This window comes from Saimiri boliviensis, chromosome 9, assembly GCF_048565385.1.
Source record: "Saimiri boliviensis isolate mSaiBol1 chromosome 9, mSaiBol1.pri, whole genome shotgun sequence".
Taxonomy (NCBI): Eukaryota; Metazoa; Chordata; class Mammalia; order Primates; family Cebidae; genus Saimiri; species Saimiri boliviensis.
Genome location: NC_133457.1, coordinates 110,683,670 through 110,701,884, shown reverse-complemented (window position 1 = coordinate 110,701,884; position 18,215 = coordinate 110,683,670). Strand labels below are relative to the sequence as shown.

At 44.3% G+C, this 18,215-nt stretch overlaps 1 protein-coding gene across 3 annotated transcripts in view; it reads right to left on the bottom strand.

Moving 5' to 3' along the window:
• The window catches only part of EYA2 (EYA transcriptional coactivator and phosphatase 2), a 292,955-nt gene that overhangs the window by 113,665 nt on the left and 161,075 nt on the right, over positions 1 to 18,215 (bottom strand). For all 3 annotated transcript variants that reach the window (XM_039479738.2, XM_074406621.1, XM_039479741.2), the window contains one exon: positions 275 to 342. In XM_039479738.2, coding sequence (XP_039335672.2) covers positions 275 to 342 — 68 coding nt within the window. The remainder of the gene's footprint in view (positions 1 to 274; positions 343 to 18,215) is intronic.

Below are 18,215 nucleotides of genomic sequence, written 5' to 3'. Positions count from 1 at the left end.
AATAGTCAATGGGTGTCTTGGGCCCAGGTCAAGAAGGAACATACGTGTAGATCTCCGTGACATCTCAGGAATCAATTCCTACGTCTCTGCCTGTACACTGCATCCTTTCAGTGGCCTTTTGCACAATATAGTCCCTGTAGTCTCCAAACCCAGGTAATAAGAGGCAGGTTCCTAGTCGAGATCATGTGTGTGCATGGGCTCTCTGGGTGCCCTGATGTAAGGGAAATATTTCCAGAAAGAACTGAGGAAAGAACCGGGAGGAAGCCATGTTTACCTGGTGCACACTCCCGAATCCGGCTGCGTTGCCCAGTCCGTTTCCTCCTTGATAGAACCCCGTCGTGCCTGTGGGAAGGAGGAATGGGGTACAGGTTAGGTTTCTTTTTCTTTGTTTCTATTTTTTTTTTTTTGAGATGGAGTCTTACCCTGTCACCCAGGCTGGAGTGCAATGGCGCAATCTTGGCTCACTGCAACCTCCACCTCCCAGGTTCAAGCAATTCTCCTGCCTCAGCCTCCTGAGTAGCCGGGGTTATAGCTGCGTGCCACCATGCCTGGCTAATTTTTTGTATCTTTAGTAGAGATGGGATTTCACCATATTGGCCAGGCTGGTCTCAAACTTCTGATCTCATGATCTGCCTGCCTTTGCCTCACACAGTGCTGGGATTACAGGCATGAGCCATCACATCTGGCCCTTTCTTTTTTTTCTCTTTTAAAGCAGTTGTCAGCATTTCATGAACCTCCCTCCATGTGGCTTCAAGGGTGATAGCTGGGCAGAAATTCTGGTTCCCAGTGGTAATGCGTCACACCAGCCTTCCTAAAGCAACCCAGGGGATAGTTGTCAACACAAATCCTATGGCAATGCCTACTGCCAGCATCACCACGGCCTCCTGGGTGCTTCCAAGTGCTTGCTGATGTGGCCGTGGCTGTGGCTTACGTGGCCCCTAAGTCTCTGGGTCTTCCTCCATCTGGATGGTATGTCGGTGGTCCAGACGCAAGAGCCAGATCAAGTTTATTACAATCAGAAGGAACATGCCAAGAGGATGCCATGGCAAGGTGGGGTCTTTGAGGTCTGACAAGCTGGGATGGAACCTGTGACTTTGGTTACCAAATTTCTTTGAACCTCAATTTCCTCAATAGATGAGGAAAATAAATGCCATCCTTTTCAAAGGGTTGTGGTGAGAAATAAATGAGATAGTGCCCACTACTCAGATCCTGGTCCTTGAAAAATATGTTTTTAAAAAATTTGAGGCCAGGTGTGGTGGCTCATGCTTGTAATTCCAACACTTTGGGAGGCTGTGGTGGGAGGATCACTTGAGCCCAGGAGTTTGGTCATTTAAGTGTTTAACTTAAAGAAATGGCCAAACTGTTTTCCAAAGTGGCTGTGCCATTTGCTTTCTTACTAGGAATACATGAGAGTTCTAGATTCTCCAGCATTTGGTAGTTTCAATTTTCTTGATGATAGCCACTTTAGTAGTCTGTTCAACATAGTGAGATGTCGTCTCTACAAAAAATTTAAAAACTAGCCAGGTGTGGTTGCGCATGCCTATAATTCCAGCTACTTAGGAGGATGTGATTGTATCTCATTGTGGCTTTAAGTAGCATTTCTCTAATGACTAATGGTATTGGGCATTTTTCATGTGCTTTTTAGCCATTCACATATCTTCTTTGATGAAATATCTACTCAAATTTTTTCCCTATGGAATCCTAGTCAAATCTTTTAAAAAAGTTAAAAGACCTTTTGTTACTGTTATAAGAGTTCTTTAGATATTTTGGATCCAAATTCTTAATCAGATACACGATTTATAAATATTATCTCCCAGTTTGTGGCTTATCTTTTTCTTAATGGTATCTTTTGAAGAGCAAAATATGGTACGTTGTCAATTTTTTCTTTGTTGGATTTTGCTTTCATTGCCTAACTCAAGGTCACAAAGATCCGCTCTTATGTTTTCTTCTAGAAATTTTATAGTATTAGCTCTTGTATTTAGGTCTATGATCCAATTTAAGTTAATCTTTGTGTACAGTGTGGAATAAAGGCTTAATCTTTTCATACACACACACACACACACACACACACACACACACACACACACTTATTCCAGGACCCACTATAAAAAGTCTATCCTTTCCTCCAATGAATTATTATTTTAAAAAATTTTTGCGGGTACCCAGTAGGTGTATATATTTATGAGGTACATGAGATGTTTTGATACAGGCATGAAATATGAAATAAGCACATCATGGAGAAGGAAGGGGTTATCCATCTCCTCCCCCATTGAATGACTTGGCACCTTTGCCAAAGATAAACTGACCATAAAGGAGAAGGCTTCTTTCTGGACTTTATTCTGTTTCACTGACATATCTATCCTATACTAATTCCATCCTGTCTTGATTACTGAAGCTTTATGGTTTTCTTTTTTTTCTTTTTTTTTTTTTTTCAGATAAAATCCTGCCCTTGTCCCCCAGCCTGGAGTGCAGTGACATGATCTTGGCTCACTGCAACCTCCGCTTCCTGGGTTCAAGAGATTCTTCTGCCTCAGCCTCCGAAGTAGCTGGGATTACAGGCACCCACTCCTATGCTCAGGTAAATTTTTATATTTTTAGTAGAGACGGGGTTTCACCATGCTGGCCAGGCTGGTCTTGAACTTCTGACCTCAGGTGATCCACCTGTCTTGGCCTCCCAAAGTGCTGGGATTACAGGCATGAGCCACTGCACCTGGCCTATGGTGAGTTTTGAAGTTAGGTAGTGTAAGTTCTCCAACTCTGTTCTTTTTCAAGGTTGTTTTGGCTTTTAGTTTGTATGTCAGTTTCTACTAAACGCCGTCTGAGATTTTGGTAGGAATTGGACTGAATCAATAGACTTCTTTTAGAAGATGAGGTCAGATAAGAAAGTTGGCGCTGGATGCTTCAGGATCTGGAAGCCTGGAAAGTAGTTTGCATCTGCCAAAGGAGCATGGAGTGCTGACATAGGGACCGGAACAACTCAAGGCACATCTCTAAACATTCACAAGAGTTGCTGGTTAGAAAATAAATGGCTGGCTGAGGCGGGTGGATCATGAGGTCAGGAATTTGAGACCATCCTGGCCAATATGGTGAAACCCCATCTCTACTAAAAAAATACAAAAATTAGCTGGGCATGGTGACGCACACCTGTAGTCCCAGCCACTTGGGAGGCTGAGGCAGGAGAATTGCTTGAACCAGGGAGGCGGAAGTTGCAGTGAGCCGAGATCGTGCCACTGCATTCCAGCCTGGTGCCTGGCAACAGAGACTCTGTCTCAAAAAAAAAAAGAAAAAGAAAAAAGAAAATAAATGGCTGCTCAAATGAGTGGTGACTTACATCAAACAAGAAGCTTCTAGAGTCCAAGGCTGCTTTTTATAATGTGGCTGGAATGAGCACAAGGGACTCCAGGAAACTTACTTTTCAGGGGTGGGGCAGGAGAAGATAAGAGGATAATAAAGGAACCACAACACCTCTAAAATTATCCAAGATGATGGATCCATTAGGAACATAGGATCTTAACCCTTGCTCTGCATCAGAATCTCCCAGAGAACTTGAAAAAAAAAAAAAAATCTGAGGGCCCTTCCCACAGATAGTCTTGATTTGAGTTAGTCTAGAGTTGGGCCAGGCATCAGTATATGAAAACAACAACAACAACAAACCTTTCTGGAAGATTCTAGTGCACACTAAGAAATGAGAACTAATAGTCCATGCCAAATTCTTTGTGGTACAAATGGGGAGACTGAAGCCCAAAGAGGGAAGGCAAACAGTGCTGATCTTGAGCTTTGGTCTCAGCAGCAGAGAGGGCTGTGAGCCTGTCTCCTGCTTCCCAGCTCAGGGTCTTTCCATGGCAGCACATGGTTTTTCTACAAAAACACACTGAGGCCATTAATTAGTTCACTCATGCATGCATGCATTCACTTATTCATTCCACTGAGATTACTGAGTGCTTTATGTACCAACCATTGTATTAGGCACTTTGTATATTACTGTACTTAATCCTCACATTGATCCTGAGAGGAAGGTATATAGTTGCTATGCCCATGTTCTATACAGAGAAACTGAGGCTTAGGAATAGAACTTTTCCTAAGTCATAGAGCTGGTAGGCTGTGAAGCTGAGATAAATTCTTTTATTCATTCATTTATGCAATCAAACAAAATATGCCAGAATAAAGGAAAAAGAATAGGAATGACAAGATTTCTAATTGGGAACCATGGAGACCAGAAGGAAATGGCACAACATTTTTCTTTTTCTTTTTCTTTTTTTTGAGATGGAGTTTTGCTCTTGTTACCCAGGCTGGAGTGCAATGGCGCGATCTTGGCTCACGGCAACCTCTGCCTCCTGGGTTCAAGCAATTCTCCTGCCTCAGCCTCCCGAGGAGCTGGGACTACAGGCACCAGGCACTCACCACCATGCCCAGCTAATTTTTGTATATATATATTTTTTATTTATTTATTTTTTTTTAGTAGAGATGGGGTTTCACCATGTTGACCAGGATGGTCTCGATCTCTTGACCTCCTGATCCACCCGCCTCAGCCTCCCAAAGTGCTGGGATTATAGGCGTGAGCCACTGTGCCCGGCTGGCACAACATTTTTCAAGGGCTTAAGGAAAAGAACCATCAACTCAGAATGCTGTATCCAAAGATAATATCCTTCAGGAATGAAGGGAAAATCAAGACATTCTCAAATGAAGGAAATCCAAGAGAATTTTTTTTTTACAGCAGATCTACCCAGAAAGAATTAATATAAGAAGTTCTTAAAATAGAAGGGAAATCATAAAAAAGCTGGAAACATCAGGAAGGAAGAAAGAAGAAGGAAAAGAATAAAAATATGCATAAAGTCATTTAAGATAGTTCCTCTCTATGTGGCTGTGTACAATTTGGTTCATTTGTTTCATTAAAAAAATTTTATTTGATTAAAAAATTTTAATTTTTGTGGGTACACAGTATGTATGTATATTTCTGGGCTACATGAGCTATTTTGATAGAGGCATGCAATGTGTAACAATCACATCAGGGTAAATGGGGTATCCATCACCTCAAGCATTTATCCTTTGTGTCATAAACAATCTAATTATACTCATCTAGTTATTTGAAAACGTACAATTAAATTTTTGTTAACCACAGTCAACAAAAATTTTCGTGACCGTAGCACAGCTTAAACTTCAGGCTGGGAATCCCACTCTGTCCTCAGTCTCCTGCCTACAGACATTTAGCAGAAGGTCTAGGTTAGTCCATTCAAGGTCTGTTTAGTTCTGGTTAGCATGGTGACCCTACTTGTAAAAACTTAGGAAGCCACCTGTCTCAGAAGACTCCTGGCTGCAGTGTTTTCTCTGATTTCTCTTTTCTTTTGCAGCAACCTTCTGAATGATGATGATTCAGGGTAGGTTTGGAAACAAATGGGCCATAGTCTTGTCCCTTGGTATGCTTTCTCCAAAATAATCTCTTGTTTATTTTCATTTCGTGACCCAGAGTCAGCTGAAGAATGGACAGCTGAACAAACTGCAGTGTGAGGGCAGCCACAGAGAGCCTGCAGTGAGAAATCCATCCTGTGCCAGAGAGGACCCAGGAAGAAGGAGGATCATGGCTCCAGAAGTCTTGTGCCACAAGATGTGGTCTCTGGAGAGTTTTGACAAACAGACCTGGCTTGGTGCTGGAATGTGAAACACTGACCTCTTGCCTTCTTCTGCCAGTGAGGGAAGGCAAGGATGAGATGAAAAAAACCACCTCTTCAGGTGACGATGCCAGGTCCCCTGGGGGTTCCCTAATATCGATTCATCCCTTCTCTCTCCTATTAATAGAATCTGTTTCTAAGCTGTGCACATGGCTGATTAGAGAAACTACAATTCCCAGCTTCCCTATGGCTAAATGCGGCCACATGATGAGTCTGGACAAAGGGATAGGAGTAAATTTTGAAGGGCAGGGGCAGCTTCTCTTTCTCCATGGAATGGAGCCATCTTGGATCATGCAGCTGAGCAAGAAGACATAAGGAGTTTGGACCCCCATCACATTTGCAGACCAGAACAGCCACATTAGTTAGGACTTTCAGGTGAGAGAGAAATGCCCTTCTTTCTTGCTGAAAACATTGTTATTCTGAGACTCTGTCAAAGGCAGAGAACTGCTACCTTTTTTCGGTCGACTGGTTTTCCTGGGTTTTAAGTAAAAATAGCCTCCAATGCCTGACTCAGTAAAATAATTGTGTTTTTTTTTTTTTTAAGACAAGGTCTCACTCTGTTGCCAAGGCTGGAGTGCAGTGGCATGATCGCGGCTCACTGAAGTCTTGACCTCCCAGTCTCAGGTGATCCTCCTGCCTTAGCCTCCAGAGTAGCTGGGACTATGGGCACATGCCACCACGTCTGGCTAAGTTTTTGTAGAGATGGAGTTTTGCCATGTTGCCCAAGCTGGTGTTGAATTCCTGGGCTCAAGCAATCTACCCACCTTGGCTTCCCTAAGTGCTTGGATTACAGGTGTGAGTCACCATGCCCAGCCAGCAAAACAGTTTTTAAGTGGATATTCATTCATTCATTCATTTGCTCATTCATTTCCTCAGGTATTCAACAATTCATTTCTTAGTGATGTACCACTTATCAGTGTGGCAGGCCCTGTTTTAGATATGGTGTTGATGCTGACATCCAGGTAAGAGAGACAACAATCAAAAGAACAGATACAATAGGAAGTGAGATAATTCCAGAAAGACCAAGATGTAGTGACGCTTCTGCACAGCACTACTGAACTATGGACTGCAGATTGGTGCCTGCCCACAAACCATTTATTACCAGTCTGTGATGAGATAGAGAAATTGAAAGCCACTATGTTTATTACCAGTCTGAGAGAAACAGAGAAATTGAAACCCCCAGAGCAATTTAATACAGTACTTTATACCTGCTAAGTCTAATAAAAAAAATCAGGCTTTTAATTTATTAAAAAGTGATAAAATAAAAATTAAACAAATTTAAATTGTTTTAAACTTCATTGTTTTTCAGTCTTTTTTTCATTATTACCACCCTTCTCCAAGGATCCTTTTTAGGGTATTTTTCCTCCCCGAATTGCCCCCCCCCCCCATGAAATTGTAGTATTACAGTTAGGCTGTGTATCTGTTTCAGGACTGTATGCATACTTGTACTTTATATACTAAAAGAATAGATGTTTTTGCTCCCCCACCGGGACCATTTTTTCCTCTTTTGGGATGACATTACCCCTACTGAGAATACATATTCTGGTGATTCATTTTTATTTTGTTTTACACTAAATGAGGGAAGAAGCCCTTGTCCTTCACGACAATGAGAGTGAGAAGCACTGGGTAACATGGTGCCTAAAGGTGGCCTTGGTACCCTGATAGAGTTTGGCTGTGTCCCCACCTAAATCTCCTCTTGAACTGTAGCTCCCATAATTCCCACATGCCGTGGGAGGGACCTGGTGGGAGGTGACTGAATCATGGGGCAGGTCTTTCCCATGCTGTTCTCATGACAGTGAATAAATCTCACGAGATCCACTCTCTTGCCTGCTGCTATGTAAGATGTGGCTTTGCTTCTCCTTTGCCTTCCACCATGATTGTGAGGCCCCAACAATAGCCATGTGGAATGTGAGTCAATTCAATTTCTTTCCTTTATAAATGACCCAGTCCCAGGTATGCCTTTACTAGCAGCATGAGAACGGACTCATACAGTACCCCAGTGAACTGTGCCTCTCATGTTGGACGCTGTGCTGGGGATGCTATGTACAGCAACTTGTGTGACACTGTTGTCTACTCTCTAAGGTGGGCATTGTCCTTCAGTTTATAGAAACTCAGAGTGGGTAAGGTCTCATGACCCATTACGAGCATCTGAGCTAAAAACGGCTCCTCCTTCACCCTCACTAGGTTGGCCATAATAAAAACAGAAAAAGAAAAAGAAAAAAAGTGTTGGTGAGGACGTGGAGAAATGGGAACACTCATACACATTGGCAGAATGTAAAATGGTGTATAAAAAGCTGTGGAAAATATTGGATGTTTCCACAAAATGTACATGCAAAATTTCCATATGACTCAGCAATTGTACTTCTGGGTTTATACTCAAAAGAACTGGAAACAAGTATTTAAGCAAAAACTTGTATACAAAAGTTCATAGGAGCACTACTCACAATGGCTGAAAGGTGGAAATGACTCAAGTGTCCATTAATAGCTGAATGGATAAACAAAATGTGGTCCAGCCATACAACGGAATATTATTCAGCCATAAAGAGGAATGAAATTCTGATACATGCTACGTACAGCATGGATGACCCTTGAAAACATTGTGCCAAATGAGGCTGGGCATGGTGGCTAACACCTGTAATCCCAGCACGTTGGGAGGCCGAAGAGGGTGGATCGATTGAGAACAGGAACTGGAGATCAGCCTGGGTGGCAACATGTTGAAATCCCATCTCTACTAAAAATACAAAATAATTAACTGGGCAAAGTGGTGCATGCTTGTAGTCCAGGTATTCTGGAGGCTAAGGTAGGAGAATCATCTGAGCCTGGGAATTTGAAGCTGCAGTGAGCCTAGATCGTGCCACTGCACTCCAGCCTGGGCAACAAGAGTGAGACCCTGTTGTTACTGGTGGAGGGTCTTGATTATTAGTCGCTCAGGTTCTTGGTGTTTTGAACAAAGTATTGGACAAAATACACAAAAAAGCAATGAAAGAATGAAGAAACAAAAGCACAGATGTATTGAAACACAATTACAGTCCACAGAGTGGGAGCGGGCTCAGGAGCCCTGGTTACAGAGTTTTCTGGGGTTTAGATACCCTCTAGAGGTTTCCCATTGGTTACCTGGTTACGCCCTATGTAAATGAACACTTGGCCCATAGCCAGACTATTGGTTGCAAGGAAGGACCAGAGGCTAAAGTGACAAAGTTATACCCTATGCCAATGAAGACTTGGGCCACAGCCAGTCTGATTGGTCATGGGAGGTGACAAATCAGAGGTACTTTCCCCTTTTCATCTGCAACACAGTGGTAAAGGGGCGGGGGTTTGCAGATGGAGTAGCCTCTGATTCTTTTGCTACTTGGGTGTGCAGAGGTGGGGTTTTCCTTTTGATACAGTTCTAGGAAGTCAGCGTGAATTGGCCTTAGGTTCTCTGCCTCCAGACCCTGTTCTCCCGTCTCAGAACACACACACACACACACGCACACACAAACACACACACACCCAAAAAAACATTATGCCAAATAAAATAAGCCGGACATAAAAGGCCATCTATTGAAGGATTTGTATTCATATAAAGTATTCAGAATAAGATAATCTACAGGGACAAAATAGTAAGCTTGTGATTGCCAGGCCCGGAGGATGGGGTATTAGAAATGACAGTTTAAAGGTTGTGATGTTTCCTTTAGGGGTGATGAAAATGTGTTGGAATTCACAACATCGTGAATGCACTAGACGCCACTGAACTGTATACTTTAAAATGGTTAATGGTTAATTCTGTGTTATGGGAATTTTACCTTAATTTAAAAAACAAAACTGTTGCTCCCACTACCTCTCCACATTATCCCCATGGCCTGTCTCTCAGGCTTTGGCAGAGAAAGGAAGGGCACAGAGAGGCCCAGGAAGATCAGAACCCCCTCCTTCTGCCACACTCCTGGGCACCCCACACCTTGAGGCCCGAGAGAAGAGACTGTATCTGAGTTTCACAGCTGCCTTCAGCCCCACTCGGGAGTTCAGGGAACAGTTCCCTCCTACTTTGGCACCGACTCATGCCCCTTTCCCTCTTTCTTTCATTATGCCGGCACTATTATAACCCAGTGTTAACCAGGCTGCTGTGAGTCACCGCAGAAGGCTCTTCTGGATGGAGAGAAGACAAGCTGGGCCTAGTCCTCCCAGGTAACGCGAACCCCTGAGATCTGAGATCACAAAACAGCTCGTGTGCCAGAGCTGCTCAGAATCTGGGTGAGACTTGGAATCTTCAAAATATTTTCAGTTTGAAAGATCCATCCTCCCTTATTACAGCTGCCAGGAGAGCAGCTACGTGTACCTGGGGAAGCACGCATGTTTTCTACACGGATCCCGGAGCCTGAGGCCGAGCCTTCCTGTTTTCCCAACGACTGGGGATAATCGCATCGAAGAGCCAGTGCCTGCCTGTGATACCGCGGTGAACTCCCTGTGAACTCAGCCCCAGCTGTGCAATCCAAGGGGCCACTCCAGAGGGGCCTGTTCAATTCTAGATCCCATTTTACATGGTGGATTAGACCACTGAAAAAGCCTATCTATACGGATATATTTAATGGACAGACACTCAAGAAAATGCTGAGGATGTGTATGTTTTCTGGAAATTTCCCCTCAACTGCTGTGCTGAGGAAGTGTTCCCGGGGTAGTGGTCCGAGGTGGACAGTCAGATGTCTGTCTTTCTTCCTGCACCAGGTATTTCTCACGACATCACGTGTGAGAGGTGGGAGGTGAGCCCAGGATTCAGGAGGGAAGGCAAATCTGTCAGGGCGATGTTCTGAGACACTGCCTTGGGATTCTTCCTCCCGGACAGTCCCATCGTGGATCATGGCCCTAAGCTAGGGCATAGCAAGGTGGAAAGAAGGAATAGCAGAAATGAGCTACCCTGGCTCTTGAGTTCCCAAGTCCTCCTGAGAGTCTGGGAGGACCTCAGGTACACACCAGTGCTTCTCAACTCTGGGGAAGAATGCGATTTCAAATGCCGAACCCTCGGGACTAAGACATGGTTCACGACATGTGGTCAGCATGCAACTCACACCACAGGCCATTGGCCTTGTGATGCAGCAGCCCCAAACTTGTCCACATCCTGTGCAATGAGATGAGCGTAGGATCATGTGCTTGGACGTTGTGGCCATATCTAATTGCCGTAAACATCATTTATTACTTTTTCTCTCAGTTCCATATTTACGTTACTGTAGACCAGTAATAGTTTGTGGACTGGCTCCCGTTGGTGAACCAACTATGAATTAGATTGAGGCAGGCAAAATGGCTGACTAGGAAACTAGGAAACATGGATTCAGAGGGATTTTCCTTTTTCTTTTCTTTTCTTTTTTTTTTGAGACAGGGTCTCGCTTTATCGCCCAGGCTGAGTGCAGTGGTGCCATCGTAGCTCAATGCAGCCTTGAGTTCCCAGGCTCAAGCAATCTACCCACTTTGGCCTCCTGAGTAGCTGGGACTACAGGCATGTGACACCAGGCCCAGCTAACGTTTTCCTGTATTGTTTATAGAGGTGGGGTCTTGCTATATTGCCGAGGCTGGTCTCAAACTCCTGGACTCAAGGGATCCTTCTACTTAGGCCTCCCAAAGTGCTGGGATTATAGACGTGAGCCTCCATGCCAGGCCAGATTTTCTTAAAAGAAGGCAATTCTTCAAGGCTAGGGAAATAGGATAGGACAAGAGACAAGGGAAGAAAGAGTGCAAAGAGATGAAGATGGGTCAGGTGTGGTGGCTCATGCCTGTAATCCCAGCACTTTGGGAGGCCAACGCAGGTGGATCACTTGAGGTCAGCCTGACAAACATGGTGAAACACCATCTCTACTAAAAATACAAAACTAGCTAGGCATGGTGGTGGGCGCCTGTAATCCCAGCTACTTGGGAGGCTGAGGCAGAAGAATTGCTTGAACCCAGGAGGTGGAGGTTGCAGTGAGCTAAGATTGTACCATGGCATTCCAGCCTGGGCAATAAGAGCAAAATCCCGTTTCAAAAAAAAAATAAATAGGAGAGAGATCCAAGATGGCTGATCACTAGCAGCTCGGGATTGTAGCTCCCAGTGAAAACGCAAAGAACGAGAGGACGCCACACCTTCACATGAATTCTTGTTGCTCACGCACCAGGAGATTCCCAGCAGAGGAGCCCCACGGGTCGCCAGTGCGACTCTTGTGACCGGCGAGGCGGTTTTGCCGGCGCCTTGGAGTGTCGGTTCTTGGTGCAGAGTCAGAAAAGCACCATCAATCTTAACGCCGCTGATTTAGTCGGCGCAGTGGGTTGCTCAGATTTCGGCGCTGAGAATTAATACGTTGGACGTCCACTCAGAAACCCAATTACAAAGACGGTAATTATAAAGACCATAGATGGATAAATCTACAATGAAGGGAAGAAAACAGTCAAAAAAGGCTGAGAATACCCAAGATCAGAACGCCTCTTCCTCAGCAGGGGAATCCCAGTTCCTCATCAGCAATAAAACAAGGCTTGATGGAGAATGAGTGTGCTCCAATTACAGAAGCAGGCTTCAAAATGTGGATAATAAGAAACTTCTGTGAATTAAAAGAACTTGTTCTAACACAATCTAAAGAAACTAAGAACTTTGAAAAAAGGTTTGACGAAATGTCAACAAGAATACACAATTTAGAGAGGAAAATAAGTGAATTGATGGAGCTGAAAAACACAATACGAGAACTACGTGAAGTATGCACAAGTTCTAACAGCCGAATTGATCAAGCAGAAGAAAGGATATCAGAGGTCAAAGACCAACTCAATGAAATAAAACAAGAAGACAAGATTAGAGAAAAAAGGATAAAAAGGAACGAGCAAAGTCTCCAAGAAATACGGGACTATGTGAAAAGACCTAATCTACGCTTGATAGGTGTACCTGAATGTGACCAAGAGAATGAATCCAAGCTGGAAAATACGCTTCAGGATATTATTCAGGAAAATTTTCCCAACTTAGTAAGGCAGGATAATATTCAACTCCAGTTAATACAGAGAACACCACAAAGATATTCCTCAAGAAGAGCAACTCCAAGGCACATAATCGTCAGATTCACCAGGGTTGAAATGAAGGAGAAAATACTAAGGGCAGCTAGAGAGAAAGGTCAGGTTACCCACAAAGGGAAGCCTATCAGACTTACAGCAGATCTCTCAGCAGAAACCCAATAAGCCAGAAGAGAGTGGGGACCAATATTCAACATCCTTAAAGAAAAGAACTTTCAACCAAGAATTTCACATCCAGCCAAACTCAGCTTCATAAGTGAAGGAAAAATAAAGTTTTTTGTGAACAAGCAAGCACTCAGAGAATTCATCACCACCAGGCCTGCTTTACAAGAGCTTCTGAAAGAACCACTACACATAGAAAGGAACAATCAGTATCAGCCCTTCTAAAAAATACCAAAAAGGAAAGAGCATCAATATAATCAAGAATTTACATCAACTAATGGGCAAAATAGCCAGCTACTATTAAATGGCAGTATTAAACTCACATATATCATTATTAATTCTAAATTTAAATTGACTAAATTCCCCAATTCAAAGACAGACAGGCAATTTGGACAAAAAACTAAAACCCATCGGTATGTTGCATCCAAACCCATCTCACATTCAAGGATACACAAAGACTCAAAACAAGGGATGGAGAAAGATTTGCCAACCAAAGAGAGAGCAAAAATAAATAAAAAGCAGAAGTTACAATTTTTGCCTCTGATAAAATAGTCTTTAAAGCAACAAAGATCAAAAGAAGCAAAGAAGGACATTATATAATGATAAAAGAATCAACACAACAACAAGAAGAGCTAAGGATCCTAAATATATACGCACCCAGTACAGGAATACCCAGACATACAAGACTAATAAAGAGACTTAGACTCCCACACAATAAGAGTGGGAGACTTCAACATTAATATTAGACAGATCAATGAGACAGAAAATTAACAACGATATCCAGGACTTGAACTCAGATCTGGAACAAGTAAACGTAATTAACATTTATAGAACTCTCCACTTTAAATACACAAAATATACACTCTTATCAGTACCACATCATATCAACTTAGAAGTTTAAACGAAATGTTGATTGGCTCCTTGTTTGTTATTCTCTTCCCTCATTTTCTTTCACGTCTCCATTATTAAGGACAATTATAGGCATACCCATGTTTAGACTGCATTCTAGCCCGGGCAATAAAGCAATACCCCCATCCTCTCTCCCTCTTCCTCTTTCTCTTTCTTCCTCTTCTTTATTCTTTTTCTTATTATTCTTTTTTTCTTTCTAAAAGAAAGAAAGAAAGAAAGAAAGAGATGAAGATGAGCCGCCTCAGACCTTTCGCTTCTGTGTGTGAAGGGTCCAAGACCAGCAGCATCCAAATCTTACAGGCCCAGCGAGTGACATCAGTGAGCGAAGGAGGTGCTGCAGGCACAGTGATACATAGCTTCAGTGCCAGGGAACAAAAGGGGATAGTGGGGACTGTTGCAAACTGGAATGCCAGGCTGTGTTTAGGGGCCAGTGGTTTGTGGCAGATACCACTTGGCCTCCTCATAGGCATGCCTGATTCCTCGCTCCCTTGATAGCTTCCCTCTGTCAAGGCTGATGAAGACTGAGTCTCGCTTTCCTGGCCTCCCTTGCACGATGTGATACCAGATCCTTGCTTCAGGATGGACATATTATCTTGTTCTGGCTAAGGAGTCTTATGGGAAAGACTTTTCTTTTCTGCATCCCCCCACACCTCCTGCCCTGACTCATGTGAGGATGTAGTTCCCGGAGTGACTGCAGCCATGTTGGGCCATGGAGCCACGAGAGTAGAGCCAAAAGGCTCACAGGCTGAGGCCAAAATGGTAAAAGGATAAAAAGAGTCTGATTTTTCAGTATATAATTGAGCTGTCAAACTAACCTTGGGGTAGAGACTTCTTGTTAAATACACAACAAATGTGATTACAGGTTAAGTCAATGTTAGCTGGACTTGTTATTACTTGCAGCTAAAGCATTCCTCACTGATGTAATGCTATTCAGCTCCAGCCAACCTCTGCCTCGTAAGAATGTGTCTGATGTGGCCAGGCTTCTGGATTTGTATATAAAACTCTCAACTTTTAAATGCAGGTAACAAATACAAATTAGTTAGAAAAAAAAAAAAAAAAACCAAAACCAAAACCAAAACAAAATAAACGAATACACGTTTGTTGGGTGGAAGGAGGCTAGTTGAGTTTGTGCACATTTTCCTCGTGAGCCCACCCAAGACCCCTCTGGTTCCTTGTTACCCGTCATTCCCCATCACTAAGGCACTAAGTCTTGCGTGCTTGTTGCATATTCTTTTGTTTGCACGAGCAATGGTGTAAAACGTGCACTCATGTTTTGGGAGCAGGCATTCGTTTCTGTACATTCAGTGTGTATTGTTTTGCGAGGTTTCTGTTTTCTCGTTAAGACCCACCCATGTTGCAGTGGGCACGTCTCCCCTCCACCACGTGCGTTCTGTCTTAAGAGATGAGGTCTTGCTCTGTTACCCAGGCTGGGGTACAGTGGTGCGATCATAGCTCACTACAGCCTTGAATTCCTGGGCTCAATTGATTCTCCTCCCACAGCCTCCCAAGTAGTGGGGACTACAGGTGTGCACTGCCACACCTGGCTATTTATTTTTCTAGAGATTGGGATCTTGCTATACTGCCCAGGTGGGTCTCGAACTCCTGGCCTCAAGTGATCCTCCCACCTTGACCTCCCAAAGCACTGGGATTACAAACATGAGCCACCATGCCTGGCCTTCCACGTCGTCCTTTACATCTTTCCTTCTGAATTCTCCAGGGTCAGCACCAGTGTGGCCTCTCTCTCTCCATCACCAACATGGCTGCCGTAAACGCCCTCGCATCCATCCCCTTGTGGGTCTGTGTGCGCGTTTCATCGGGATATAGTGGGACCTGGGATAGAGTGGGACCACTGGGTCCCAAGGTTGCGCAGAACTAATTTCCTGAAGGGCTGGGTGCCCAGTCCCTAGGTGGTTCCCACACCCCTGCAGGCACTTGACGTAATCCTACTTGCTATTTTTGCCAGCCTATGGGTCTAGCATCTCATTTGTTGTCTTTAATCTACATTTCTCTGATTACTGAGAATTCTGAACATCCCTCCTTGGGCTTGCTGTCTTCTGGATTTCCTCCTCTTTTTAAGAAGTGACAATTACCATGAAAACCCCTCCTCCTTTTCCTGGGCCAAAACCGGTATTAGCTTAATCCAAGCCCTTGGAAGCCTTTCAATTATTGGCATTGGCAGCGGAGAAATACGAAATGAAATAGTAATAATAGCCTCCATTTATTGAGCACTTATTATCTTCCCCAACGCTCATCAGTTTGCATGCATAATCTTGTTTAATCTCCTCCACAGCCCTAGGAAGCAGGCTCTCCTGGGAAGGGGTGGAGCAGGGTTCAAGCCCAGGTCAGCCTGACTCGGCAGCCCAGGTTCCTGCCTCTGCACACCTGTGGGAAGTTGCGCAGGCCACTGCCTGCCTTTGTTCTTTTGGGCCAACCTACAGTGAACTCATGGTCACCCATGGATTTGACATGCCAGCCCCGGCAGTGCAAAGGCCTCATGGATAATCCCAATGAACAAGCACCCCCACTTCCACCTTACAATTTCTTTCTCCATAACAAAGGGACCTCTCGTACTGGTCCCACAGCGACACCCCAAAGCATGTGCTCTTCATCTTAATGAAGTCTTACTGATGCTGGTATGAAAATAAACTTGCTGAAAACCTACCAGGACTGCAAGTGGAAAAGGTCTAGAGGTATGAGATGCGGGGTGATACAAAAAGGAGTCAGCAATGCATAAAATGGAAAAGCCGCAAGTAGGTAGAGAGGCGAGAGCCTGTTAGGAAACCCACCCGCTCAAGCACCCTCACCACAGCCCAAGTTCCAGAAAGGAACAAATCCCAGCCTTCACAGTCTATTTCTCTGTTTCTTTTCTTTGCCCAGAATACAAAGTGGTAAAGGCAAAGACCTGGCTACAGCTGGCAAGCTGTGACCCACCCCTCACCTCCTGGGCAAACCTTTCATTCACTCAGCTGTTCATCCATTTTCCTTCATCCATCAAGTCTCTGCTGAGTACCTAGTATGTGCTGAGATTCATTCATTCCTCCCTCCCTCCCTCCCTTCCTTCTCTCTCTCTCTTTCTTTCTTTCAATGGTGCCTTACTCTGTCACTCAGCCTGGAGTGTAGAGGTGCGATCTTGGCTCACTGCAGCCTCAGCCTCCCCAGGCTCAGGCAATCCTCTCATCTCAGCCTCCCTCAGGTAACTGGGACTACAGGTGTGCACCATCACGTCCAGCTAATTTTTGTACTTTTTATAGAGACAGGGTTTTGCTATGTTGTCTAGGCTGGTCTCGAACTTCTGGGCTCAAGCAGTCCACCGGCCTCTGCCTCCCAAAGTGCTGGGATTATAGGTGTGAGCCACCGTGCCCAGCCCTGAGATTTCTATCTTGAGAAAGAGCTGGGTCCTTGGATCTCAGAGCCTGGAAGGGGCTGAAGATGACAGAGAATGTGGGCATAACTGAAGATTTTCCCTGATAACTATGGACACGTGGTTTGTTTATCTGGTTTGTGATGGGGGTTCTGTGAGATGTGGGATGCAAAGGGCAGAGCCCAGCACAGAGTACATGTTCAACAAACGGGGGCTACGATTATAATTCTCTGTGTCTTCATAATCACCATTGAGGATGTCAAAAATGCTAGCATTTTACCAATTTGTCATTAAAAAAAAATTCATAGGAATAAAAACATCCAGGGAAGGTTTAAAAAAAAAACCACAAACCAGTTTGGATAGGACCAAACAGGAAAACCCAAAGCAGACCAAGCCTCCTGGGATACCCAGGCTGGGTTCTCAGCTCCGAGACCAGCACGACGCCTAGTCCACATGTCAGGAAGAGAGACGTCCACGTGTGCCTTGCTGCTGCTGAGTCGTCGGGTCCTTTTTACCATCTTAAAAACTCCAAACCCAGACCCAGAGCCTTTCCTCCTGCATCTTTGCTCCACGTGGAGTCCAGCCGACATCTGGGTTTAATCAACTCAGTTGCTAAATGTCACAATGGCCTCATTCACAGGTAGCATAAAGCATATTTAACTGGTAATAAAACAATCCGCATGCCTGAGAACGCCATTTCAGATAGGCTGCCCTGTCACTGCGTCTCTGCCACACAAGTCGGGATAATACCATGGCAGGAGCGGGGGTGGTGGGGGCAGGAAGAGCCATCCTGCTGCAGAGGAGAAAGCTCACGTCGATCCACATGTGCTGCTGTGGAGAGATGTCCAAAATGAAGTTCGAGGTGAAAAAAAGGCAAGTTGCAGGACAGTGAGGCTACTCCGAGCACATGCTGGACTGATACTCATATTTGTTGATTTCAGTTAAACAGGGGATCAATACATTTGGAAGGCCTCCTAGAAGAGGTGGCATTTGAGCAAAAGCTAAGTAGATAGGAAGGAGCTAGTGACATCAAGACAATGTGGGGACAGAATATTCTAGGTTACGGGAAAGAGCAAACTGCAAAGACCCTGAGGTGTGAGGATCTGAAAGAAGCAAAAATG